At 45.3% G+C, this 27,715-nt stretch overlaps 1 protein-coding gene across 6 annotated transcripts; it reads right to left on the reverse strand.

Moving 5' to 3' along the window:
• Nucleotides 1-886: 886 nt before the first annotated feature.
• Nucleotides 887-24,690, reverse strand: nsun6 (NOP2/Sun RNA methyltransferase 6). 6 transcript variants are annotated; one of them, XM_084326084.1, is made up of 12 exons: nucleotides 24,517-24,690; nucleotides 22,489-22,591; nucleotides 11,571-11,768; nucleotides 10,022-10,119; nucleotides 9,610-9,716; nucleotides 8,736-8,889; nucleotides 7,001-7,082; nucleotides 6,254-6,373; nucleotides 5,140-5,284; nucleotides 4,096-4,241; nucleotides 1,613-1,738; nucleotides 887-1,373 (listed from the first exon to the last, which is right to left on the reverse strand). In XM_084326084.1, the coding sequence occupies exons 1-12, from the start codon at nucleotides 24,522-24,524 to the stop codon at nucleotides 1,176-1,178; spliced, it is 1,485 nt and encodes a 494-aa protein (XP_084182210.1). In that variant the 5' UTR covers nucleotides 24,525-24,690; the 3' UTR covers nucleotides 887-1,175. The 6 variants fall into 6 exon arrangements, with proteins under 6 accessions (XP_084182210.1, XP_084182209.1, XP_084182212.1 ...); XM_084326083.1 differs by having other exon boundaries at nucleotides 22,489-22,594; XM_084326086.1 differs by lacking the exon at nucleotides 24,517-24,690 and adding an exon at nucleotides 24,280-24,383 and having other exon boundaries at nucleotides 10,022-10,116; nucleotides 11,613-11,768.
• Nucleotides 24,691-27,715: the final 3,025 nt, after the last annotated feature.

Here is a 27,715-nt window from a genome sequence, read left to right on the forward strand (position 1 = left end):
TGGTATTCCCAGGAGGAGGAGGAGGTCACTGTGAAGGTCTTTGGAACCCAGCGTGGATGTGTGATTGCCCGCACAGCCCAGAAGTGAGCCGTAGGCACAAATCTATAGGTTACGTTAGTTTGACTGTCAATTTCCATTTGATGAATGAACACTATTGAATTTCCACCGATTGAATGAGTGAGCGCATACAGTGCTCTGATGTAAACAGAGGCTTTGATAACGCAACAGTAGGAACCACGGTGGGTATTCACAGTTACAATGTATAGAAATGTCAGAAATGATTATGGGGAGGGGAAAAAAGCAAACGAATGTCACACATTTTGTGAACTTGGGAGAACAATTTTATTTCAGAGAAATATGGCGAATAAAAAGGTATTGTGTATGCACCGATTCAGAGAGTAGCAACTCATACACAAGCTCCGTCTCCTAATGTCATGCATTTGTGAACTCCAGGGAGGCGTATAGAGTAAAAAGAAAACAAAAATGTTTTTAGAGTGTAGTGAATGCACTGATTGAGTCGCGGAGCAGCAAGTTACACACTGGCCCCGCCTCCTGCATCCGGCGGCCTGAGTGCTCCGTGTTGTCTATACACCACGACTAAAAGGCAGTAAATTGTTAATACCTCTCGTGACCTCTTTCTGCATGCTACTTCCTGATCTACGCTGTGAAGAGCCAGCAAATCCACTGTCACCATGGCAGCTGTGTCGTCACTGTTGTCATGGCGACGCTAGCAGCACTGCCATTCGCTGGTACTCGCTCGCTGCTCTCCCCCCTTTTTGTCCCTGTGCTCTCTCTCTCCCTCTCTCTCTCTTCCCCCTCCCTCCCTCCCTCCCCTGGAAATTGTTTCCCCCTCGAGCCCAGACCCCCCCCACCCTCCTGCGCTCAGTGTTTATAAAGCTCATCCCTATATGGCCCACGATTTCGAGAGAGCGGGCAGACGTTGAGGGGAAGATGTTGTAAACAACGCGCGGAGCGTGTGTTATGAACACCGCTCCGTCTCGCCGCGCAGAGTGTCTCGTCTTTTAAACACCGCTGTCTCTGCAGCCTCGTGCCTTCAGGGCTCCTGGCGTACCAGAGAGAGAGGGGGGGGGGGGGGGGGGGAGAGAGATGGCCCATAAGAGAGAGAGAGAGATGGCCCACGAGAGAGAGAGACGCGGCTCCGTGGTTCTCTCCAGTCAGTCCTTGAGGAACTTGGCAATGAAGAAGCCTATGGTGTCCTTGTCGGCCTGGCAGGGGTGGGGGTCGGGAGGTCCCGCGGAGGCAGGCGTCCCGCTCTGGTTCCAGCTCAGCTCGGGACTGAACCTCTGAAGGAGGCCGAGCTGCTCGGGCGACAGGCCGGCTCCCAGCATGCCCTCTGCTCCGATGTGAGGCTCCTGAGAAACACAGGCAATTAGTGGGTTTTTTATGTGTGTGTGTGTGTGTGTTGTAATAGTTGTACTTTCAACATGTCGGATGTTGGGTTGTGAGGACATTAAGCTGGTCATCACAAGGTGTTAAGTTTAGAATAAAGCTATGGTTAGGGAGAGAATCTAAGTCAATGCAATATCCTCACAAGTACAGTAATACCAGTGCATGTTTGTGTGTGAACGTGTGTGTGTGTGTGTGTGTTTACCTGAGGCTGTAGCGTGAGGCAGGGAAAGGTATCAAGGGCCCAGGCCACCTGCTCTTCATTCTCTGATAGAGTCACGGTGCAGGTGCTGTACACCAGGACCCCCCCTCTCTTCAACAGCCGCACCGCCTGCAATGAAACAGGAGCTCAGATATACTGTATGTGTATGTGTGTGCCAATGACATCATTAATCCAATGACCATTCAATTTGGATTATTTTGTTGATGTTACCATAAAATCGCAACATTTTGATCACGTTAGGTTCAGGTTGATTCAATCCATTTAGATAGTTTATAGATGTGACATGTGTGAGCGTGACAGGACTGCTTGAGTCAGCAACAATTGGATACATGCAATAAAAACCACACTCGACATTATTAACCTCACTTGACAATAAAAACCTCACTCAACATTATTCACAGCGTTGTTTATAAATCGATTCAATTAACAGTTTTAATTAATATCATTAATTAATATCGTTTTATAGATTGATGCATTGTGAATGTGATATTCTATCTCTCCCTCTCTCTCTCCCTCCCTCTCTCCCTCTCTGATGGAGCGCTATGAACCACTGGGATAAATGATGTCCCTTACACACTGGTCTCTAATCTCCCCATAGTAATCCATCTGCTGGCTAAATCCACCCTAAAACACAATCTACTTATGTTCACGGTTGTGGTCCCTTGAGTCCAGATTTGTGACCCCCAGAGACTTGTCTCTCCCAAAGATGGAAACTAGAGAGTTAAAGGTGCACTGTGTGGTTAATTGTGTCCCTGGAACACAGTTTAAAGCTAGAAAGATACCTGAAAAGTTGGGGCGGTCAGGTGGCGTAGCGGAGATTGTGCTCGTCACCAATGCAAGAGGCTGCGGTCTCGACTCCCGGAGAGTCAGCATTGCCTTGGCTCGGGCTGATCGCTATACTAACTCGTTTGGCTGAGTTAGGGGGAGGGGAGCCGTGGGTGGGTCCTGGGCGTTGTGGACAGCGACCCCTACAGTTCGGTCGGGGCGCCTGCTCAGCAAGGGTAGGATCTGGAGAGAGGTAGTGCGACCTTCCACACGTTACACTCTCCCGGTGAGAATCTGCGCGGCCACGCTGGCTGCCGGCTGGCTGCACATGCGTCGGAGGAAAGCATGTGACAGTCTCCGGCCTCTCGGACCAACAGTAGGGGAAAGTGCGCAACAACCAGGAAGGGGGTTGGGAATTGGCATAATGACTAACAGTGGGATGGGAGAAAAATCGGAAAAAAGAAGGAGGGGGAAAAAGATTTAAAAGAAAGATACCTGAAAAGTTACTATTTCACAGTGGTTGTGTAAAGGCAAGATATTTTGTGTAGCCCATTGTCATATCGCAATTTAGTTCATTAGCATATTCTACTGTAGGTGTTTGGTTCACAGTACCTCAAAATTATTTTGTTTTGAATTACGATGACATAAGAATGAATAATTGTAAGAATGACATGTATTGGACATTTGTTTTGTAAACGAATTGCCGATATATAAACATATTTCTCTCTCCAGACTTTAGTTCAACTTTAAGATTAAGATCTGCATTATATTTAAGCAACACAGACAAGAAGATAGATACCAATTTCCTCTCTGTGAGTTCAGTAGAAAGCTATCCGGCTGCAAGCTAGCCTAGCTTGGCACAAACAAATGGAAGCGGATACGGATCAGCTAGCCTAGCTTAAAACTCCGGGAGAGGCTAACTGATCCGTATCTGCTTCCATTAATTCGTGCTGAGCTAGGCTATCTTGCAAGCGCATAGTAGCAGAGTAAGCGCATTTCCCATAATGTTGACGTGTTCCTTTAAAGTCCGCCACATATACACACCTGATTCAACTCAATAAGGTGTTGATTAACACTGAACCAAGTGTGCTGGTGGTGGAACTTTAACAAATGCATGTACATGGAATGGAACTGTACATGGAATGGCTGGTGTGCTGCAAGGAGCTGTTTGGGAACGTTCACAAGATAATGAAGATATCAATAACAAAAACATTACAGCGGAGATAAATACTGGAACTTTGAACATTGTCAAGTGGCCTCAGACTTTTGCACAGTACTGTAATAAAAGTAATTTAGGATCGAAAGCTAAACAAACATGCTATAAGTCAGACTTTCACTCTTTGTCAACAGAGCAGGTCTATAAAATGACACTTAGGCGACAGTCTGTGTTTTCTGGGGGGGGGGGGGGGGGGTGTTCATGTTCACAAATAGGATTTTAAAGATCGTAACAATAACATGTGAATTTTGTTTTGGGGTGGATTCTTCCTATGAGCTTTTCACCAGAATGAAATGATACAACCTACTGTCCCACACTGCCATCTACTGGGGGACGGTGACGATTGATCGATGCAATGAAATGCATCCACATAATGCAAACCTATTTAATACAGACTACATAGACATAAATGTGTGTGTATCTTTGTTTGTGTGTCAAGTATCCGTGTGTGTGTGTGTGACGTGTGTGTGTGTTCAAAACATACTGCATGAAATAACTTGCGCTGCAGTGGTTGATAGGAGCAGATCTCCTTGAGGCTCCAGGTACAGGCCATGTTGGGTCTCTGTCCCAGGCCGCTGCAGGGGGCGTCCAGCAGCACCCGGTCAAAACTCTCTGGGGGGAAGGGAGGTCCTGGGACACAGAGAGGGAAAAGGGACCTTGCTCAGCTCCAGTCTGTGGAAGAATTTAATAGAATCGGGTGCCCAGTTCGCGTCTATACTTTTACCAACTAACCTCCAGTTCTGCGATCTGATTGGCCACTGACGTTTCTGGTCATGTGACATGTGCGCCAATCGCGTGACGCCTGTTTCTGCGCCTATTTCCACCTCGAACAGCCTGCAAACTACCTAACGCCTAGTTTATCACTGGTTAAGCTTAGGCGACTCTTTCGAAGTTGGTTATGGTTAGAGTTTGGAATCAGGGCTGGTGTTCTATCGCCATGCTCTAAGACAAACTCTAACCTTAACCAACTTCGAAAGAGTGCCTAAGCTTAACCAGTGATAGAAACAGGCGTCACAAGATTGGCGCACATGTCACATGACCAGAAACGTCAGTGGCCAATCAGATCGCAGAACTGGAGGTTAGTTGGTCAAAGTATTGACACGCCCAGTTCAGAAGTGTGCAAAATGTAAAGAGAAAAAAAAACAGCACTTAGTGAAAAACTATTCACTAATTTATTTATTTAATGAATTAATTTAGCGGTGGCATGTCAGACAAACATTCTGGCGGTCTCGTTTGCTGATGATGTCCATTAAACACGCTGCTGCTAAATGTATTCAGTAAATAAGTGAAGAGAATACCAGTGAGTGTTGTTTTTAGGCTTTTTATTTAAAAGTGGACAGGCTTATGAATAGGGGTAAAAAACATTGGACTTGAAACCCAACAAAGAACAGGAGCCTAACGCTTGAGCCAGAGACACTTTCAGTTCTCTGGCCAGACTGGAGAAACAGAGCTGGTGTTTACCGCGTCCTGGCTTTATTCAAAACAGATAGACAGGAGCCAACATGGCGCCTGTGCCGTCTCCCCGTACCTTCAGTTTCCTGGGCCGGGTCACTGCTCACAGCCCGAGTGCTGTTGAAGCAATAAGCTTTGACGCAGTCCAGATGCAACGTCTGGGCGTTCTGACGAATGCGCTCGATCTTATTTCGGATCCTATCCAGGGCGACTACTTCACCCTTGAAGATGGACAGAGCAGGGGGGGGGGGATCAAATCACAAAATGAGAAACAAAAAGAGCAACAGCTCCACCATCTGGTATATTAGCTGTAATACACAATTGGAGTCTACAATGAATGCCTTTTATCCAACCAGTTAAAATGATGCTTCACTTTGAGTGACGACTTAACGGTACGACTGTACGGTAAAGCAACTTCCACTGCCCCAGAGATCTTTGGTTGCCACTATTAATCATTTTGTCAGTCAAACAGTCAAAATTGACATATACCGTATATATAATGTTTGTTGTATATAATGTATATTGTAATGTTTGCCGGTATATAGGCTACTGGAATATAGAACCTGATCGTTTTTTCCTGCATCATTGTGTTAGCACAATAACTGTAGCTACCAAGTTGTTTGATATGGTTCACATCCATGAGTGTGACCCATAGAAATCAACTGCTCATTCATGGAGCAAGACACGGCAAAGGTTGAGACTTTACTGTAGGTGAGCAACCATTTGTGTGAAGGTACGTGCTCTAAAATAATTTCACAAAAATGTCTACCAAAGTGAGAGAAAAGATTCACCAACAGTTTAAACGGGGTATCTGCAGGTTTCAACAAGTTAAATGTCCTTTTTAATACCACTTAGCAAAATGTAATACCAATTTCACGACCATACTAGCCAAAAGAAACACATGGCGACACTGAACTGGCAGCTGCACTGCGCCAATTTAAATTCTCACACATTCCATACAGGCTCTCGCCAGATGCACCAAACTCCCGGTAGCCCCGCAAAAAACAACGACTTGAATACAAAAACATTTCATATATTTAATCTCCCGACACCCGGGCTGCCCCCCAAAAATGTAGTACCTGTACACATTTAATTTAAGACTTTTGAATACCTTTTAAGGCCTTAAATTGAGAATTATGAATTTAAGACTTTTTAAGACTTTAAGACAGATACCCTGGTAGAAGTGTCACCTTGTCCCCCATGAGGGCAGCGATGTGGCAGGTCTTCCCCCCGGGAGCAGCACACATGTCCAGGATGCGTTCTCCAGGACGGGGCCCCAGGACGTGTCCCACCACCACAGAGGGAAGGTTCTATAGTCCGATACAAAGACAGTGGAAATACTCAGGACTCTCAGATTCAAGGTACCTTAAGAGGGCGCAGGACTGTGAAATCAAACAATACTATGTTATAGAATAGAATATAAATTGCTCTTATGTTACACTCAGGTTGGTTTCCTTTCCACCCTGTTCCCACCTCCTGGCCGCCGTGTGAATAATATGGTCAATGGTAAATGGTAAACGGACTGCATTTATATAGCGCTTTTATCCAAAGTGCTTTACAACTCGTGCCTCACATCCACTCACACATTCACACACCGTCGGCAGAGGCAACCATGCAAGGTACCAACCTGCTCATCGAGAGCAGTTAGGGGTTAAGTGTCTCCCTCAGGAACACTTCAACATGCTGCCCGGGAGGAGCCGGAATCGAACCAGGAATGTTCTAATTACCAGACAACCGCTCACCCTCGTGAGCCACTGTCATGATTTGAGGGGATTAGGTTTCAAGTGACTCCTCAGAACAATAAAGGTATATCTTGTTTATCTTGTATATCTCACACTGGCCTTTATGATGCGTTATGATGGTACAAGTAAGGTTCAGGGAAAGAGGACCTCTGGTCACAGCCTCATGGTTCAAAAGACCATGGAAGGAACTATTACCTGTAGGAAGGCCAGGCTGGGTAGAACTCCATCAAATGAAGGGCTTTGGTAAATTGGTTCCACCATTCGGATGCCGAGACCTCTTGATGGGCAAAGAAAAAACAGTTTATTATATATACAGTATACAGCATATATTGAAACCTATTATTTATCCTCAAAATGAACATTGCGGTTTTACCCTCATTTGCAATGTTGTCAAGATTAAAGTTTAAACAGTTCAAGTACATATAAAAGTGAAACACAAGTAAAAAGAGAAAGAAAAAAAATACGGATTAAATTAAAGATATACTGAGGTAAAGTTTTTTAATTGCCCCTAGGATAGTGGGGTATTGATTGTTAGTGTGAGTTGAAGATCATTCCAGGAAGCTGGTGCATTAAAACAAAAGGCAGACTTAAGTGTAAGCCAATCGTTTGAGCGGGTCAGATAAGGTCCATAATTCCAATCAAGCAACATTGTGATATATGGTGGCATACAGTACATCCTTCACCTTTTGACATTTCAGACCATCCAGTTGCCACATTGTTTTCCATTTCCCCCACAGCACTCTGAGGCTCATACGTGTACAAGTAGCACATGCATTTCCATTTTCATTAGAGGGCACATGGTGCAGGTGAGGGTTCAGAATCCGCTCTACAACTCAGTGCAGAGAGAGTAATCATAAAGCAGGTGAAGGAGCATAGACTAGTGGGAACACAGATGGATGAATGTTTGTCTCGGACATCATCTCATGTTTCTTATTTAAGCAAGAGAATAACTAGAACTGCATGTATGTTACGTAGAGCGCCAAGCGTTAAATCCAGTAGCTCCTAGCACTAATAGGGAGTCAGATGGTTTACTGTGCAGAGGTTTGGGGAAGTGCCAGGAAGGGTGAAATTATGAGGCTGCAGATAGCACAAAATAAAACTAGAATCTTATTCAAATGTCCATGTCATCAGTTAGGGATACAATCGATAGGTCTTCTTCGCTCAGGAAGAGGCCAACATTGATCAACTCCAGGTATAACTTGGTGAGGAATAGGCATTCAATCAATGCTAGAAGACTGACATCTGATTACGTTACTCGTAAATACTTAAGTGGTAAACGTAAATCTTCCTATTGAGCAATGACTTTATGGAATAGGTTACCTTTATCAGAATTTTATCTAGAGAAGATTTTAAGAAGCATGTTAAGATTGTTTCAGGTGGTGGAGTGTAAGTGATATGATGGATGGGGGAGTGTGGGGTGTCCATTGTGATGTCTTGGCTGTGTTATATTATCAGGAGGGTAGTTTGATAATTGTTTGTCCTAGGTTTTACTTACTAACTTTTATTGTATCGTTTGTTTGTACCGATTTCTTGTAAGTGTAGTATATATGTATGAATGTAGAATGTGTATTTTGTGTAGGCCTACCTTATTTACTGGTTTTTCTATATGTATATTTTTGTAATGATATGTTTTAATGTTCAGGACTCTTAGAAGAGTAGCCATTGGCTAAAGGAGGTCCTAATAAAACTAAAATTCAAGTCAGTGTCTCGCTCAAAGCCACTTTGACAATGATGGACATAGTGTTTGAACCAGAACATGTATGATACAGTTATGGGAAAGATAGTGTAAAGAAGTCTAACCCATAGACTATAATTTATTGGAGTACAACGGCCAACAATTGCTTTCTTGCTTTTAATGAGTTTACACACAGTAATGTAGGGAACCGGTATACAATTTGTATTCTCTAAACAGCAACTAGAGTCGACCTACTTGACGGGTTCACCTGAGCAGAAGAGGCTGGTTCGGTCAATTTCAGCGACTCCATTTCCCAGGAACACCGTCTTTCCCTGGAACTCCTTGGCTCCTCGGCAGCACTTGCCCTCCAGGTCGGAGAAGACGGACACGGCGTCTCCAGACTTCATGACTGAGAAGAAATGCACCGTGGGTAAAAACCTCAAGTTACCCCAGAGCCCACAACAACATCACTGGCCTCGTCCATCTGAACGTAACCAACTGATGCTTTACGGTTATAAAGCAGCATGATGGCTCTTTTAACATAATTTTCAATTATATAACAGGGATTCAAGACACTTCAAAGTTTCTATTCCACACAGTATCTGAGGGAAAAAAGGAAAATATATATACATTTAGTCATTTAGCTGACGCTTGTATCCAAAGCAACTTACAAGTTCTGTATAACAGGTCAGCAGGAAGGGTACAACTCTTTCAGCTAAGTAACATTGTCCGTCAAACAGTGTTGAACTTGGGTGCTACAGTCTTGTTGAGTGCATAGTAGTATAGACATATTAGCATAGTAGGTAATAATATAGGCAAGGGGCGATTATTTTGTAGCAAAGTGGATGATAGAAAAAGACAGGTACAAAGGTTAGTATTTATTTTTCTTCCATTTCAGATATTGATTGAAGAAGTGTGTTTTTAGTCAATGGCGGAAAATTGGCCAGGTTTTGGCTGTCTTGACTGGTGGGAAGTTCATTCCACCATTGTGGAGCGAGGACCGAGGATATGATGCTGGTTCAGGAATATATAGTTTGAATATATAAAATATATAGAATATAGTTAGATTGGTATTTCGTATTTCGATTTTGTTTCAGATCATGTCTGTTCATGCATTGACGTTTCTTACACTTGGGCGCGGCGACGATCCCCGGGGCGAAGACATGAGCTCCCCTCAGAACAGCGTTGCCACACTGGGCGCCCACGACCACCTCACTACTGAGCTGGCTCACTGACCTGGGAACAGCGGACAAAAAGCATTCAAACACACAAACAAACATGATATCATCTTCCTGTTTTCACACAAACATGCCAACCGCAAAAGACGGCGACTGACGTTTAACATGTCATCTAATTGTGTGTCTTTTTGAGCCCATAATTGTGTGTAAGTCTAGAGGATCTTCTATTTCTGTAGGTTTTGGCCTCGGCCCAAATAGCTTCGGTCCCACTGGGGAGAAGGATACTGGGGGTTCGGGCCTCTGTGCGTGCTCCATAAAGTGGCCTTGGACTTGGTCGACTCTCCGCTGGCATTCCTCGCATACCTTGGCCCAGTGATGGGAAGAAGCAGCACGTCTGGGAGGAGCGGGTGCGGGAGGATCTCAGCGGTGAACTCCTCGGTTGAAGAAGCACACATCTGCTGCTGCAAATGAAGACAAGTCAAGTTCTGAATGAACTCAGGCTCATTCATATAAATGGGACTGCATTTATGTAGCGGTTTTTATCCAAAGCGCTTTACAACTTATGCCTCACATTCACCCGTTCACTCACACCCACGATGGGAGAGGCGACCATGCAAGGTGCCAACCTGCTCATCAGGGGCAGTGAGGGGGTTAAGTGTCTTGCTCAAGGACACTTCGACACACGCTGCCCGAGAGGAGCCGGAATCAAACCGGGAACCTTCTGATTACCAGACGACCGTTCTACCTCCTGAGCCACTGTCAATTCATCTTTTGACAGCAAAAGAGGGCACCCCACTGTTAAGGAAGGTTGCCGGTTTGACCCTCGTACCAGCAGAAGGAAATCTGGACTGGGGAAGAGAATGAATGACGCTCTCCCATCCAGCAATAACTACTGCTGAACTGTGCTTGAGCAAGGTACTGAACCCCTGTCTGCTCCAGTAGAGCTGCCCAGTGGCCAACAGTAGAGGACTGTATTTGTGCTGGGAAGCTTGCAGGAGAGAATGTTTGTAATTATATTTATTATAAGTTATAACACGCAGCAGGGTGTCGCTGAAAAAGAGCACACACTCATATACAGCATATATACTCATATACAGATACTCAGCAAATAAGGAGTCAATTGCAGAGTAGTGTTGTCACGATACCAATATTTTGACTTCGATACCGATACCAGCCTAAGTATCATGATACCGGTTCTAAAACGTATCCACAGCAAAAACATTAGTGGCTAACATTAATATTTTTTGTTGCAAATGGAGTGAAATGCTCGCACTGTCGAGTCCTGGCTTTAGGCAGAATCACCAACAATGTGGAAAACTGCTTTAGTGTGTGTTCATCACAGCTCATAGTTGACATGCCCACTACGCAAAGCGTGCGCTCTCTCTCACACACACACACACACACTGCTCCAGTCACGCATCCACTCAACTCGTAGAAAAGCATCAGGCTATTATTCCAAAAGTATCGATACTAATAAAATGGAGTACTGGAGCATTTTTAATGGCTGGTTATCACAATACTTTTCTAGTATCGGTATATCGTACAACCTTATCGCAGAGTCGTTTACACACACCTGCAACTGTCATGTAAATTGTCTGTTCTGCTTCATGTCATACCTTGTAATTGTATTTGGTTGGTGTGTGTTTTAATTGTTTACCTTACATCTGTGATGTCTGTGTCCAATAGTATTGAGTTCTTTTTGGTTTATTAAAAAAAAATCCCCTTTTTCTCTGTTACCCTTCGAGAGGCCTTTTTGTCCTCTCGCCAAGCCGTCATTGTAATAAGACTTTATTCTTAATTTACCTGCCTGGTTACATTTTTTATTTATTTGTTCAATTAAAATCTTCCCTGGATACATTAAGGCTACAGTGGGGTATAAATCCCCAAATAACACATAGAATTATACACAAACCCAAATATGTTCTCTCATATTGTTCCACGACTTAAAGCAGACCTGCTTCAGCTTGTCCCATAGCTTGTGCCTGATCTCCTCTAGGGGGGCGAGGTGCGTACTGGCCCGGACACAGGTGTACGCTGGCGGATGGGACAGGCACTCCAGAAGCCTCTGGAACCTGCTTTCTGCCTGCTCACTCTCCACTGCAGCCAACACCTGAGCCAAAAACAGAACACACACACATTTTTCGGAAAGAATAAACACAGTGTTGTGAAGGATCAGATTAAACCGAATATATATATTTATTTGTGGATATATATTTAATAGTATTTGTATATCGTTTGATATCCCTTGTATATTCCTTGTACATATACACTGAATATCCCTTTAGTCTACTAACAGCCCATAATAGTTTCATTCTACCATTGGACAAGAACCTGGCGCCAGCAGCCAAGCCCCTTGGTTCAAGTTCAATCGTGCCGACGAACATGTCGTTACAAGCCCGGTTCCGCGTAGGAATACGTCTGGCGAAATACGAATGGTACTATTTGTTCACAGCGCATATATATATGGCGCAAGTAAAGTAGAACTTTCTTTTTAGTCCATTAGTCCTTTACCCTCCAACCTAGTAACAGACGTGAAGCCTCACCCACGACGCACGTGTGGTGCAGTATGGCCTACTTGGCCTCAGAATAGGCATTGAGACATCGTGTGGATTAATAGTTGAATTGTCATAGTTTGGCACTATACCGTCGAGTGGGACGTATTTCTATTAAGTTAATAATAGTCTATTATGTATGGTGCATCGTTCGGTTAGAGTTATAAAGTGAGCAGTACCCCCATCGTTCCTGGCGTTATCTAGAGTCTTAACCAGGCTGGGCAGACCACGTGTGGTGCTTGCATCCGAGGAGCTCTGGGCCAGGACGAGTGGACCTGTACATTGGATTACTTCACCCGGACGACGGCGAGCCCTCCACGGCTTGGATTATCTACGTGCTTTGGGTGCTTTGATTATGCCATGGATAACGGCCAACACTGCTGAGTGTTGGAACTACCCCCCCCAAGAGGAGTCCAGGTGAGACGGCGCTCTACCCCGAGTGAGGTCGCCTCACGTCTCTTCGTTGTGGACCGGCAGCTACCGTCTACAAGAGGGCCCAGCTGTATTCATCTGTGGACCGAGGTTCTGTGGGCACCGTGTTCAGCACTCTGAATTCTCCCAAGAAATCGTCGGCCAGATGGGATATCGCCAGCGGCTCTCCTAACCCCCCCCCCCTACTGACTTACAACCAGCGGGACCCCCCTTTAGTGTATCCAGCTATAATCATTTAAGTACCATCGCTATAGTTCCCTAAAGAACCAGGTTGTATACTTGCTCCCTGCGTAACCAGAGATTGGACATTCAATGTTGATTTACCTACGAATACTCATTTGCCTTACAAGTGCATTCAAATCATAAATGTCATTAAGTGAACGTTGTATATACCCTTTGCTATATAAAATATTCGATTTATACATTTGTGTGGACTTCGTTTCATCAGGTGGGAAAGTGTTCATCATATCTACATCATGTACTGTGTGGCCAGTATTTAAAGTACATAAAGCAGGTAGTGGTTTAATGATACCATACTTATCAATACAGTCAGGGAATTGTACCCCTCAGTTACACACAGTGCATCGAATTTTTTTAAATCCGATGCACCTCGCAATGTTTCTGACTTCTCTATTGGCGAAGGATGCTTCTTGTAGGAAAAGATGCCTTATTCTTTTATTGCTCTTGCTGTCTGGCAATGTATTTTTTTTTTTATTAGCTTTTTATTAGCTTTTTTCCTGGTCGCGCAGGACCGACAGCTTTTTCTTGGCCACGCAGGACCGACAGAGGAGAGAGGGAGAAACGGGAGGAGAAGAAGGGGAAGACATGCGGCATATGGTCACCGGGTGTGGGAAACGAACCCGGGACCACCGCTTCGCGACTCAGCGCGCTATGTGGTGTGCTACTGGAGCGCCCCGCTGTCTGGCAATGTTAAACCCAATCCGGGTCCTGTACCACTGTCCGACACCTTGTCTCAACCACTACAACACTTATGTAAACCCTTTCTGGCAAATGGCTTGCATTTTCTACATCTCAATGTCAGGAGTTTGCTGCCGAAGATGGACGAAAATTGTCTTAGTTAACACCACGAAAGCTAGTGTTTTTTGTGTTTCAGAAACCTGGCTTGATTCAAGTATTAGTGAGTATAATCTACAAAACAGAAGTTCAAACCCAGCCAATATTAGTCCACCGCCCTGAAGGACCTTGTGACCTGGAAGTGGATCGTCACTTGTTGACCAAGCTGCAAATGCGTAACTCGTCCTAATTTCCACCTACAAAGTTGCTTGATTGATTGATTGATTGATTGAAAACTGTATTAACAGATTGCAGAATGGGTACAATACAGTACGGCTCAATACACACACTTGTTAAGGGGATGCAGACCAGAGAAAGACTTTCGTCTTGCTTACATCAGGGTCCCCCATTTTCAATTCATAATGACATTAATGACATAAGCAGCAGCATACATATATATATATCTTGACATTTCTGACATACAGGTATACAGTGTCTGTTACATTTGTGACATACAAGATATGCAAATATACAGTACTGTTATCCTAACAGAAAATATATACATACGAGGGGGAGGAAACTGTAGATTAGGAGGGGGTGGGTGGGAGGGGGGGTTTGTACATTTACGGGGGCCATACAGATATACGGATATATATCATGACATTTATGACAATACATGACATACAGGTATACAGTACTGTTACTGTAACTGAGGGGTACAATTCCCTGACTGTATTAATCAAGTATGGTATCATTAAACCACTACCGCAGGGGTGGCCAACCCGCGGCTCGCGAGCCGCATGCGGCTCTTTGCCCGTCAATGTGCGGCTCTTCCATCCATAAAAAGAAAATTACATTTTTTTTTTTTTTTTTTACTTTTTTTTTTTTATGTCACTCATTCCATAAGGACGTAGAATAAACATTTACAATTTTTTTTTAAATGGTCCATTTGCATGTTCTTGGTATCTGAATCTAGGGACATATATGGATCAGTGTCAGAAATAGTGTGTCTGTTACTAGGCTTGAGTAAATTGTAATTAACCAAAGGAGAATATCAATTCTATTTAAAAAAAAAATTATCTTTGACTGTAAATAACACCATGCTAAAATTGACCAGACCTGAAAAATCTAAGCAAATGAATAAAGGGAAGATGATTAAACAGAAGGTTTTGTAGATACAGTACTGAATTCTGCCATCTTTTTTATAATGTAAATTTCTCCACCATTTTTCATCATATTGCAACACCGTTTTTTGCAAGACGTTCACAGAAAGGTAGAGAAACTAACTGCGTTCTGTTTTATGGCAATAATGTTCAGGTTTGTGGGAGATAATCCCAAAAAATAAGAGAAATTAAAAAGTAAATCCAGAAGTCAGATGATTGACAGGGGCTGGTGTGAGCTGGGTAGGGTAGTTTTTCGAAATTTGAAAGCCCTGAGTCTCTTCCTTCAAAAGACTACACTCACTTTTGGCTGTGCCACTTCCTCCTGTCAATATGCGCCGGTTTCCGACTCAATGCCCTGAGATTTCTATAATCTTATATTTCACTAATAACAGTTAAAATAATTGGTAAACAAACATAATGCTGAAAATATACACTTTTACTGTATATCTCTGGCTTAAGAGGTTAACCCTGTGAGGCCCAAATTAAAAAGAAATTAGCTACTTCAGAGGCCAGAGGGTGGGACATATAAACACATTTACTATCAAATAGCATTGTGAGGCTGAACAACAGGACCAATTGACTATACATGTGCTTAAAGGGGAACTATCTTATAAATGGCTTTTTTCAGTGTTTACCATTGTTTCTTAGCTATGTGGACTTATATTAATAGGATATATGTCTCTAATTCTCATATTGGCGAATTCTTCCAATTCTCCTCTCACAATATTCACCCTCACTGAACTGAGTCATCTGAAAATGTGCATATCTGTGATGTCAGAGATTTCTCAGCTGCATAATAATGTGGCAGTTGATGTGGCAGTTGGCACCAGGCCACACAGTGGTTGGAGCCCAGCCTCAAAACGGCTTAAGATCTTGAGGTAGAAAAATGCGGTTTTTAGTACTTGATTAGAAATACAAAACAATGCATTTTTTTTGAAAAAAACCTAGGTGTTCCATAGACTCACAGGAATTGTGTAAAAGTGCCCAAATAGTGAAAGAAATAGTAAAATAGTTCCCCTTTAACATTTTTTAAATAAACATTATTTTTTTAAATGGCTAAAAGTGATTTTGTAATTTTGCAACCGTGGGTCTCACAGGGTACTTTTAACCCTGTGAGGCCCAAATAAAAAAGACATTAGCAACTTCAGAGGCCAGAGGTTGAGACCTATAAACACATGAAGGGTGCCGTGACTGAAAAAAAAGGTTGAGAAACGCTGGTATATGGTGTGGCTCTTTGTGGTACCACAGTAATTTTTTTGTGGCTCTTAGTCTCTGACTGGTTGGCCACCCCTGCACTACCGTCTTATGTACATTACTGGCCATACCGTACACAAGTATATCAGATGAGAACTCCTCCACAATGAAACGGTTTCCACACAAATACTCGTTTAGAATATTTATTACAGCAAAGGTATTATATTACATTACTTAGATGCGCTTATAAGGCAAAGAATGTGCGTAGGCAAGTCAATATGGATATTAGGAATTATATCTCTGGTACTCTGGGGAGATAGCTAGAAAGGGGGGTACTACCGGTTGTAAGCCAGCAGGGGGAGGCGATGCTCTATGCAAAGGCAATGGGTTCCACAGGGACTTCAACAAGCCCTGCTCGGGGGGCGATCTTACTCCCTGGAGCAGCGGATGAAAACGGCAGCTGTAATCCCAGGGTGCGCGCCGCACAGGTGAAGCCGTGGAGTCTCTCCTTGAGACGGGCTCGAATGATGTCCTCGCGGTAGATCCCACACAGCAGCGGGGTAGACGGTTCTCTGCTCCAGCAGCCACAGTCAAAGCAATGAAGAATAATAATAGTAATCCTGCCGGAAAGTGGCTCTACTGGCGCCGGGGAGATCCTCCGGTGCGCGGTGGTCCACGGTTGAACTTGACGTTACTATCCTATTAGCACGCGGCAATAAGTGCTCTATGTAGACACACAATTACCCACTTCACGTGGTCTTTGACTCGTAATGAAGGCTTACTAGTAAATAGCGAACGATACGTTGAACAAACGTAGTAGGATAACACGACTCTATTTGAGGCAATACGAGCCCTACTCTACCGCACGTTGCATAGTGGGTGAGACGTCACTTGGGTAACTGAACAAGACTGAACTCCAACTCGAACTGAAAAGGGGAACTAACTCAGTATTCACCTACGCCATATGTATATGTACGGGGAATAATCAAGTGCCAGCCTGCTCACTGTCTCGTAGCCCTGGGCAGAAGCGGGCATGTTGAGACAAGTCCTGTCGGTAGCTTTCAAGTCGGCTCTAGGGGTAAGTCACTGGCGCCTGGTGGGCGCTGCCCAATAGGAGAACGAACTATTATGGGCTATAGTAGGCTAAAGGGATATTCCGTGTATATGTACAAGGAATATACAAGGGATATCAAACGATATACAAATACTATTCAATATATATCAATAAATAAATACATGTATTCGGTTTAATCTGACCCTTTGTAACAGCCGCCCCCTAATTAGTCCCACCTAATTAGCTAAGCAGAGACAGATTAACCGCACTGTCCACTACTCAATGTCCGTTGTGAGGGGTCGGTCAGTTCACAAAGTCATGGGTCATGGTCGTCATTAAGCGAGTCGGGGAGCCTTGGCGACTCTATCAGCCTCGCCACGGGTCGGTTGTAGGTCCGCCCTTGGCCGAGCACTTCTGCCACTCTGACCTTTCCGTCGGCACCAGTGGTCACTTTGCTTACGCGGCCGGCCGGCCACGCAGCTCGGGGTAGTGACTGGTCTATGGTCATGACGACTAGACGGGATGAAGGGGGGCTTGGGAGGAAGCGGGCCTGAGACTGCTTTGATCTGTGCTTGGCTGTGCCTCCTCCTCCTCCGTCTGTTTCTCTTGTTTGCTCTGTACCCCGTCTGAGGAGGGGCCGGTCCCGGCCGCCCCGTCAAGGAGTCGCTTGGGGTGCTGGGTTCGAGGTCAGCCACGTCTGGAGCGCAGCTGAGGGGGGTGGAGTTCCGAACTCCCTCTGGTGCCCACGGTTCTCTCACGGGCCTCTCGCTTAATGTCAATAGCCTCTGCTGTACGGGGGAGAGGCCGGTGTCGCTCGCCTCTGTGTGTAGGCAGCGTGTAGACGTGGGTTGACTGTCAAGTCCGTAGAGGGGGCCCTGGAGCGTCCATCCCAGTCGGGTCTGAACCGCGACTGGGCATCCTTTGGGTCCGACGTGGGCCGCCTCAATTGGGAGAATGAGGTCCGCGTGGTCGGAGCCGATGAGCAGGGTCGGTGTGGCGCCGTCGATAAGCGGTATAGGTAGTTGACGTAGGTGCACATACTTAGCCATCAGCTGTGGGATGGGGTAGGTGTACTGAGACAGGCCTATGTCGTGGCTAGTGAAGACGTTAGTTATACTATACTGCTTCTCGGGCTGGTCCACCGCTGCTATCTTGAAGGAGACCCTTTCACCCTTTATGGTCTTCTGGTCCCTTCTGATGGTGCGTATGGTCATTGTATCTTTGACACCTCGCAGGCCCAACTGGGCTGCTGCGGAAGCGAGGAGGAGAGTCTTTTCAGACCCATCGTCCAGGACGGCGTAAGTGTCCAGGACCTTGTCCTCGTAGCTCAGGAGCACTCTGACCACTTTGAGGAGCACACGGGGGGTCCCGCTATGCTGGTCAATGTGGAGCACTCCTGTGGGTGGTGACGTAGAATCTATATGGTGCGAGTCGCACCGTGGCTCCCAGTGTCTGCCGTAGCAGTCGGGACACCAGGGAGCGGTCTGGTGGAACTTTGGTGCTGGTGCCACCGCCTCGGCATGGTACATTACCGCGACGGGCCCACTCTGTTGTCCTGGCTGACGCCTGTTGATGTCATGCAGGACCTCCAGGTGGGTGCCACCGCACCTGCTGCACTTCTTCTTCAAGCGGCACTCAGATGCCAGGTGGCTGCGCGCGCAGCGGAAGCAGCGGCGGTGGTCCTTGGTCCACTGACTCACCTCGTCCGTGGTCAGCTTCCCGAAGGTGTCGCATTGGTACAGCCGATGTTCTCCCTCACAGTACTGGCACTCAATCTTCCACTGGTCCTCTTTCGTCGAGGGGGTGTTGTGGTTCTTGTGTGGTACTGATTCGGCTTGGTGCATAACGGTCACCAACCGGCGGTTATCCGTTTGTCCCCGGGGTCCGAGTCTTGGGCTTGGTCCACTCCATACGAACGTGTCGAGTCGTAGGCTACTGACCTCCCTGGCGAGGAACTCAGATAGGTCTAGGAGGGATGCCTCTGGACCGTTGGGGTCGCGGTAGTCTCTCTGCCGCCTGAAGCGCTCTTGTCGGGCGGGAGGGAGCTTCTCTAATATCCTCTCTACGTTAGAGTTAGCGTACAGTTCGTAGATGCCCTTTTCCTTTTGGGACCCCAGCATCCCTACCAGGGACTGTACCTTGATAGACAGGTCATCTAGCGCTCCGTTGTCTCTGGCTGGGGGGAGACGGTCAATGTCTCTTATCTCCTGTATCACATAGTCCCATACGCGTCCATAACGTTGGTCGAGTGCTGCTAGAGCCGCTGTGTATGGGGTAGTAGAGTTGGCATAGGCCAGCGCTATATTGTGCGCTCGGGGCACCTTGAGGTGCTTCAATAGGGTAGCATACTTGTGGCGTTCATCAGCTACATCAACCATCATTGTCTCTAAGCACATCCGTAGCTCCGTGTACTGTGCTCGGTTCTCATGGGTGAAGTCTGGAAACGTCGGTGTGCCAAGGTACGATGCCATGGATGACTGGCACATCGGTGAGCGTTGGGGAAGAGGCCTCCTAGGCGAGTCTCCTCTTGCGTGTCGTCTTGGGCTGGTACTTGGTGGGTACCGAAGGTCGGGTACCCAGGTGCTCTTCCTCGGGGCTGACGGTGCGTCAAACTCACCCGTGAGTGGAGTCGGGGGTTTGTAGCGCAGGGCCTCGGGGCTAACTTCTGGGCTGTACTGGACCTCCTGGTCCAGAGTACGTTGCTGCTGGTCGGGGCTGTACTGGGCCTCCTGGGCCAGAGTACGTTGCTGCTGGTCGGCTTGACATTCCTCCTCTTCCTCCTCCTCTCCCTCTGCTAGGACCTGGAGTCTTCTGTTCAGTCTCTCGGCGTGGTCCGGTTCTTCCCGGTTGCTGGGTCTCGTATGGACCGGCCGGGGAGTGGGTTCGGAGACGTGGACAGGATCCTCCTGTTGGCGGGGTCCCGGGTCGCTTCGTCGGGTAGGGGAATGTGTCCTAGACCCATGTCTTGACGATCTCTGAGAGCTCCGTGCGGAGTGAGGGGGTGTCGCCATGGCAACCAGTTTGTCCATCAGCTCCGCCTGCAGCCGGTCGCGCTCTGCCTCGCGCTGGGCATGGGCTGCGTCGCGCGCTGCTTCGCGCTGGGCATTGGCGGCGTCGCGCTGCGCATTGGCGCTGGCCTGGGCGGCGTCGCGCTGTGCAAGGGCGGCGTCGCGCTGGGCATTTGCGACGTCGCGCTGTGCATTGGCGGCGGCGTGCTGTGCATTGGCGGCGGCGTGCTGTGCATCGGCGCGGCTTCTCTCAATGTTCTCTTCTGTCTGGAGGCGTCTGGTCTCCAGTCTTATGCGGTCGTCTTCACTCCTTTGTTGCGCCTGGAAGCGCTCTCGCTCGCCTGCAAAATGTTCGCGCTCGCGCGTCTGTTGCGCTTGAAGTCGATCGCGTTCGGTGGAGGCTGCCAGGGTGGCGATGAGTGCTTGCGCCAGCATCTTGTCCGCCGCGCTGGGGGAAGACGCCGTTCGGGGCGATCGGCTCCCGGCAGTACTTGTTGGAGACCCGTTCTCCTGTTGCGTACCGAGGAGATCCATCTCCTGGGTGCGCGTCTCTTCTTGTGGTGGGTCGGGTTCCATCCCGGGAGGGCTTTCTTTATCCTGGAGCGCTCCGGGGACTACCTCGTCGGCGTTGTCTGGGGATAAAGTCGTGTCAGTTCCCTCCTGGTCCCCACCGTGAGTTTGGTCAGTTACATTAGAACCCACTAGGGCCTCTGTTGGCGGGGTAGCCTGGTTGATAGGGTCGGACATAATTTTACTATCCGCTTTAGTTAGTTTATCCGTATTTAATTTCCCTTTAAAGCTAGGTATTGGACTGACAGCGTATGCCTCTAGATAGGGAGGTGGCTGCCGTCTGCGCTCCGGGCGATCTAGCTTAGGAGAACCGTTTGTGGAGTGTTCGTCATCGGCCATGTCAATATTAATATTATATTAATATTACGCTAATTATTATCCGGCTCGAAGGACCAATTGTAACTGAGGGGTACAATTCCCTGACTGTATTAATCAAGTATGGTATCATTAAACCACTACCGTCTTATGTACATTACTGGCCATACCGTACACAAGTATATCAGATGAGAACTCCTCCACAATGAAACGGTTTCCACACAAATACTCGTTTAGAATATTTATTACAGCAAAGGTATTATATTACATTACTTAGATGCGCTTATAAGGCAAAGAATGTGCGTAGGCAAGTCAATATGGATATTAGGAATTATATCTCTGGTACTCTGGGGAGATAGCTAGAAAGGGGGGTACTACCGGTTGTAAGCCAGCAGGGGGAGGCGATGCTCTATGCAAAGGCAATGGGTTCCACAGGGACTTCAACAAGCCCTGCTCGGGGGGCGATCTTACTCCCTGGAGCAGCGGATGAAAACGGCAGCTGTAATCCCAGGGTGCGCGCCGCACAGGTGAAGCCGTGGAGTATCTCCTTGAGACGGGCTCGAATGATGTCCTCACGGTAGATCCCACACAGCAGCGGGGTAGACGGTTCTCTGCTCCAGCAGCCACAGTCAAAGCAATGAATAATAATAATAGTAATCCTGCCGGAAAGTGGCTCTACTGGCGCCGGGGAGATCCTCCGGTGCGCGGTGGTCCACGGTTGAACTTGACGTTACTATCCTATTAGCACGCGGCAATAAGTGCTCTATGTAGACACACAATTACCCACTTCACGTGGTCTTTGACTCGTAATGAAGGCTTACTAGTAAATAGCGAACGATACGTTGAACAAACGTAGTAGGATAACACGACTCTATTTGAGGCAATACGAGCCCTACTCTACCGCACGTTGCATAGTGGGTGAGACGTCACTTGGGTAACTGAACAAGACTGAACTCCAACTCGAACTGAAAAGGGGAACTAACTCAGTATTCACCTACGCCATATGTATATGTACGGGGAATAATCAAGTGCCAGCCTGCTCACTGTCTCGTAGCCCTGGGCAGAAGCGGGCATGTTGAGACAAGTCCTGTCGGTAGCTTTCAAGTCGGCTCTAGGGGTAAGTCACTGGCGCCTGGTGGGCGCTGCCCAATAGGAGAACGAACTATTATGGGCTATAGTAGGCTAAAGGGATATTCCGTGTATATGTACAAGGAATATACAAGGGATATCAAACGATATACAAATACTATTCAATATATATCAATAAATAAATACATGTATTCGGTTTAATCTGACCCTTTGTAACAGTTACATTTGTGACATACAAGATATGCAAATATACAGTACTGTTAAACAGAGATCCTAACAGATAATATCGAGGGGGAGGAAACTGTACAGTACATTAGGAGGGGGTGGGAGGGTGTGCTATGATCCTATTCATCCCTTTACAGGTCACAGCCAAGGTCCTTTGAGGCAATGGGATCTAGACACTACTACATGTAATTGTAGAACGTATAGTGTATCTCACCTCCTTGTTCTGAAATACGTTTCTGAGGTAATCGTGGACTTCTGGCTTCAGAGCAACTTGTGGAAAAACTGACATTCTTTTATGTATTTCGAAGGGCATCAATCTGCTGAAGAAAAACAATTTGATGACAAGGAAAAGTCATTGTTTAATACCAATGACTAAATGACACATGTATGATTGATTGATTGATTGATTGATTGAAAAGTTTATTAACAGATTGCAGAATGGGTACAGTACAGTACAGCTCAATACATACAATTGTTAAGAGGATGCAGACCTGAGAAAGACTTTCGTCTTGTTTCCATCAGGGTCCTCCATTTTCAATTCATCATATGACACACACGACATACAGATAGACAGTACTGCTACATCTATACATTTATGACATACCAGATTTTCAAATACAGTACTGTTTGTGATACTAAAAAAATCCAGAAAAAGAGTGTACATTTGACATAGAAACTGTGCATTGGGGGAGGTTGGGTAGGTGGGGTGGGGCTGTACATTGGAGGTGGGGGGGGGGGGGGTTGGGTAGGGGGGGGACACTGTACATTGGAATACTGACCTACATTTGACATAGAAACTGTACATTGGAGGAGGTTGGGTAGGTGGGGTGGGGTTGGGTGGGGCTGTACATTGGAGGTGGGGGGGGGGGTTGAGTACATTGGAATACTGACAAAGCCATGCTTGGTCTTTATTGTACAAAGTTGGGTTAGGACATTTGTAGGGGCCAGTTTTGAATTGCAGTCTCCCGTAGGTGTTCTTTGAGAGTGTTTTTGAAGGTGGGTAGTGATTCACATTCCTTTACAGCTTTGGGTAGGGCGTTCCACATTGTTGTGGCATAATGATGATGACTGAGTTGCAGACTGATCTACTAGTCTTAAGGCGAGCACAGAAAGACTCAGAAGAAGCTTCTATCCCCAGGCCATCAGGCTGCTAAACGAACAATAAACACTATGCAACAACCATCAAATGCACACAGCACACACACCCACACGCACACACTCACTCAAACAAACAACACACTGCAGCACCCACTCTCCACACTTTAGATCACACAAACACACTTTACACTTTATATTTATTGATAAAGGATTTGCACTACAACTCGTACACCTACTGTGAATTGTACCTAAATTGCACCTCGTCCCATTTCTGCCTTGCACTATATAGTATTGTATATTAGTACACTGCACAGTATTGTATATTGTATGGTAACTACGTCTATTCTGCATCGAACATTGTACATATGTCTAAACTGAACACTGTGACCTCATTTTTTTACTTCTAATTTTACTATGTTATTTTATTTCATACTTATCTTGTCTTGCACAGTCTCTGGAGCGTAACAGTAAGAAGCATTTTGTATAAAAGTATTCTGTACTTCTGTATGACAAATATTAAAGAAACTTGAAAACTTGAAACTAAGACAGAAGTCTCAGCAGAAATAACCCATTTGTCTGGCTAGCTTAGTGGGTACATTTTTAGGATCCACCCCACCCACCCAACCACCTTCTATGTACAGTCTCAAACAGTATCACAAACAGTACTGTATTTGTAAATCTGGTATGTCAAAATGTATAGATGTAGCAGTACTGTCTATCTGTATGTCATATGTTGTGATGAATTGAAAATGGGGGACCCTGATGTAAACAAGACGAAAGTCTTTCTCTGGTCTGCATCCCCTTAACAATTGTGTGCATTGAGCTGTACTGTATTGTACCCATTCTGCTATCTGTTATTAATAACAATCAATCAATCAATCAATCAATAAATAACGTTAAATAGCACCTTTGAGACAGCCAATCTGTAGACCAGCACAGAAGAGAACCATTCATGCATGAACTATTGTAGACCTCTCAAAGCACAACAAACAGCCAACAGGTCATGGAGTTCTCACGGTTCAGTCTCCTTTTGTTTTGTCAGCAGACAGAGCTGGGGTGGATCACGATCACGGTCGTAGAAATAAGTGATTCTCAGATTGTATAATGACGTTAATAATCATGCCAAGTCAGATCATGAACCTACCTTGTCATTTAAACTGTCTTTATCCAGAGTTAAAGCAATGAAACCTACGCAGCTGTTTCACATAAGTATTGTTAACAGTTACGAATTACGGTAGCTACATTCATTTTGATAGCTTGCCATTATGATTTAAATGACCTACTCACATTACATTCCGTGAAATAGGGGCGCGCACACTGAAACACTGAAGCGTTATTTCGAAACCTAGCCGCATTTCTGGTAAGACGCTCTCTGATTGGCCGACGCCTGTTTCTACACTGTGACTCTTTCGAAGTTGGTTAAGGTTAGAGCTTGTCTTAGAACGCCAGGTAGTTTGCAGGCTGTTTGACGTGTAAAGAAAAGACACAGCTCGTCACGCGATTGGGCAAACGCGTCAGTGGCCAATCAGAGAGCGTGGGTAACAGTACTGTATATTTGAATACCGTTTATGTCACAAATGTATCAGTACTAAATACTTATGTCCCTATGCCATAAATGTCATGTATGTTGTGTATGTCATAAATGTCTATATGAAATGAAAATGGGGGACCCTGATGGAAACCAGACAAACGTCTTTCTCAGGTCTGTATTAAGCCGTACTGTATTGTAACCTTTCTGCAATCTGTTAAATAAAGTTTTCATTCATTGATTCATTCAGTCAGTGCCAATCAGAGAGCGTCTCCGAGAAATGCGGCTAGGTTTCGAAATCACGCCACACGGAAAGCGACGGTATGATACTTCCGCCTACGTGACTACCGGTTGTTTTCGCGATCAAGATGGTAGTTGTAGTTTTTATCATTACATTTGAAGAAAATAACTAGAATAATACATCATTCTAGCTAAAGAAGAGAGATGTACATGTACATTGGTGTACACATTTTTATTTTATTTTTATTTAGTGCAGTCCTCAACCCTTTTAATGTAAGGAGCCCAGATTGAACCCTGGTTCAAAACCACTGCTTTATGGAATAGGCTATAAGAATCATGCCTTCTAGATCTCCAATTATTTTCTGTCTGAATCAAATGATGATACAGTATGTATTTTGATGTCTCTTTAAGGTCAGGTGATGCCTGTTTCTCCCAAATGGCCGTGCATTACCTTTCTGCCCATCCCCACTAGACTGACAAGGGACCTGAAGAAATGCAAAATGTTATGACATTGTACTGTATGACACTAAGGACTTAAATAAGGACTAAGGACTTTAAATAAATATTGATTGATTGATTGATTGATTGATTGATTGATTGATTGATTGATTGATTGATTGATTGATTGAAAACTTTAATGAACAGATTGCAGAATGGGTACAGTACAGTACAGCTCAATACACACAATTAAGGAGATGCAGATCAGAGAAAGACTTTCGTCTTGTTTACATCAGGATCTCCCATTTTCAATTCAACATTTATGACATACACAACATACAGATATACACAGATATAATAATCTAATCTAATCATGAGATTTATGACATACATGACATACAGATATACAGTACTGTTACATTTGTGACATACAAGATATGCAAATATACAGTACTGTTAAAAAGATCCTAACAGTAAATATATACATACAAGGGGGAGGGAACACATTAGGAGGGGGTGGGTGGGGGGTTCAGACATTTACGGGGGCCAGTTTCGAATTGCAGCCTCCCGTAGGTGCTCTTTGAGAGCGGTTTTGAAGGTGGGTTGTGATTCAATTTTTTTTTTACGGCTGTGGGTAGGGCGTTCCACATTGATGTGGCATAATTACGGAACGTATGTTTAGTCCCTTGTTTGAGCTGAATCTGGGTTGGACATGATTTGTGGAACTCCCTCGGGTGTTGTGGTCGTGGTATTCACTGACCTTTGGGAAGTATTTCGTACATGGGTACCTTAGTGGTGACTGGTGTATAGTGTATCTTGTAGACCAGGCCCATTGCAAGTTGCTGTACTCTGTCGTCTACTCTAAGCCATCCTAGGTTGTCAAAGTGTGCAGGGGTGAGGTGGGTTCTAGGAGTAAGGTCAAGTAGTAGTCTGACCAGTTTGTTTTGTGATGTTTGTAATCTTGTTGTTAGTGCCTTTGAGGTGCTTTGGTACCATGAGGTGCAAGCATAGTCGTAGTACCCTTGCATGAGTGCTCCTGCTAGAGTCTTCAGGGTATTCTTGTTTACCAGAGAGGAGATCCGGTACAAGAATCTTGTTCGTTGGTTGACTCTTTTGATTACATTGGATGCCATCTTGTCACAGGAAAGATTTGCCTCTAGGATGGAACCCAGGTATGTAATTTCATCTTTCCTTGTGACAATATTGTCACCCACTGTAACAGAGAAGCTGTTGGTCTTGCTGAGTTTGTTATTTGATCCGAAGAGAATGGACTCTTGTTTTACACAAGTGTAATGATAGTTTGTTATCAGCGAGCCAGGTGCAGATTCTGCCAAGTTCTGAGCTGAGGGTTTGTTCAACCTGTAACTTGTTCTTGTCAGAGACCAGCAGGGCTGAGTCGTCCGCGAACAGGAACAAGTTGCAGTCACAAGCTGATGACATGTAATTTGCATAAATTAGGAACAGTAACGGTCCTAGTATGCTTCCTTGTGGAACACCACAGTTCACTGGGGGGGGATAGGGTACCGTTTACCTCTACCATCTATCTATCAGAACAAATATCTGATGCATATCTTGTGATGAGAACGTGGAATGATTGATAATATACAGCCGCAATATTGTAATGACAATGGGTTCTATGGGTACCTACAAGTCTCCCTTGCACTAATCCCATGTCGCTTTTGGCAAAAACCATGCAGTTTTTTGCATGCAGTATAAATGTGTTATTTCCGCCTAAAAACGGTGTCTTTGAATATTTCTGCATACTTTGGTCCATAAACTTGGACCAAATTGGATTTGCATAAATTGGGTATGACTAGAAAGATGAGCCTCTTGTCAATGAACCCAACATAAATATAAATAAATAAACTGGACTTTTGAAGAAGTCTTTATTCATTTAGATATTATCTCTTTGTCTAGCTGGATCTGGCAAGATCATTTTTTGTTGTGATTCTCCATGTTGACATGTTGACTGATTTGGGAAAATGGGAGAAAATGTATATTTTCATCAGTCTGCATCATTGGTTGTCTTGTGTAGTGTTTGGTGAATGTATTGTATATTTTCACGTTCTCTGTGTACAGTACTTCACTCTCCTTCCATTTTGGTTGAAGACAGGTGAACTCACCTGCTACATTTGTA

The sequence above is a fragment of the Notolepis coatsorum genome (assembly GCF_963971535.1).
Source record: "Notolepis coatsorum genome assembly, chromosome: 12".
NCBI lineage: Eukaryota > Metazoa > Chordata > Actinopteri > Aulopiformes > Paralepididae > Notolepis > Notolepis coatsorum.

What these genes read in the sequence shown, in the direction of transcription:
- nsun6 (XM_084326082.1), bottom strand. Translation starts at nt 24,326, where the DNA reads ATGAATGGTTCTCTTCTGTGCTGGTCTACAGATTGGCTGTCTCAAAG. An exon ending in ACAGATTGGCTGTCTCAAAG is followed by an intron (nt 22,592 to 24,279) that starts GTGCTATTTAAC and finishes TTTCTTCAGCAG; the next exon opens with ATTGATGCCCTTCGAAATAC. An exon ending in GCCTCACGCTACAGCCTCAG is followed by an intron (nt 1,374 to 1,612) that starts GTAAACACACAC and finishes TGTGTTTCTCAG; the next exon opens with GAGCCTCACATCGGAGCAGA.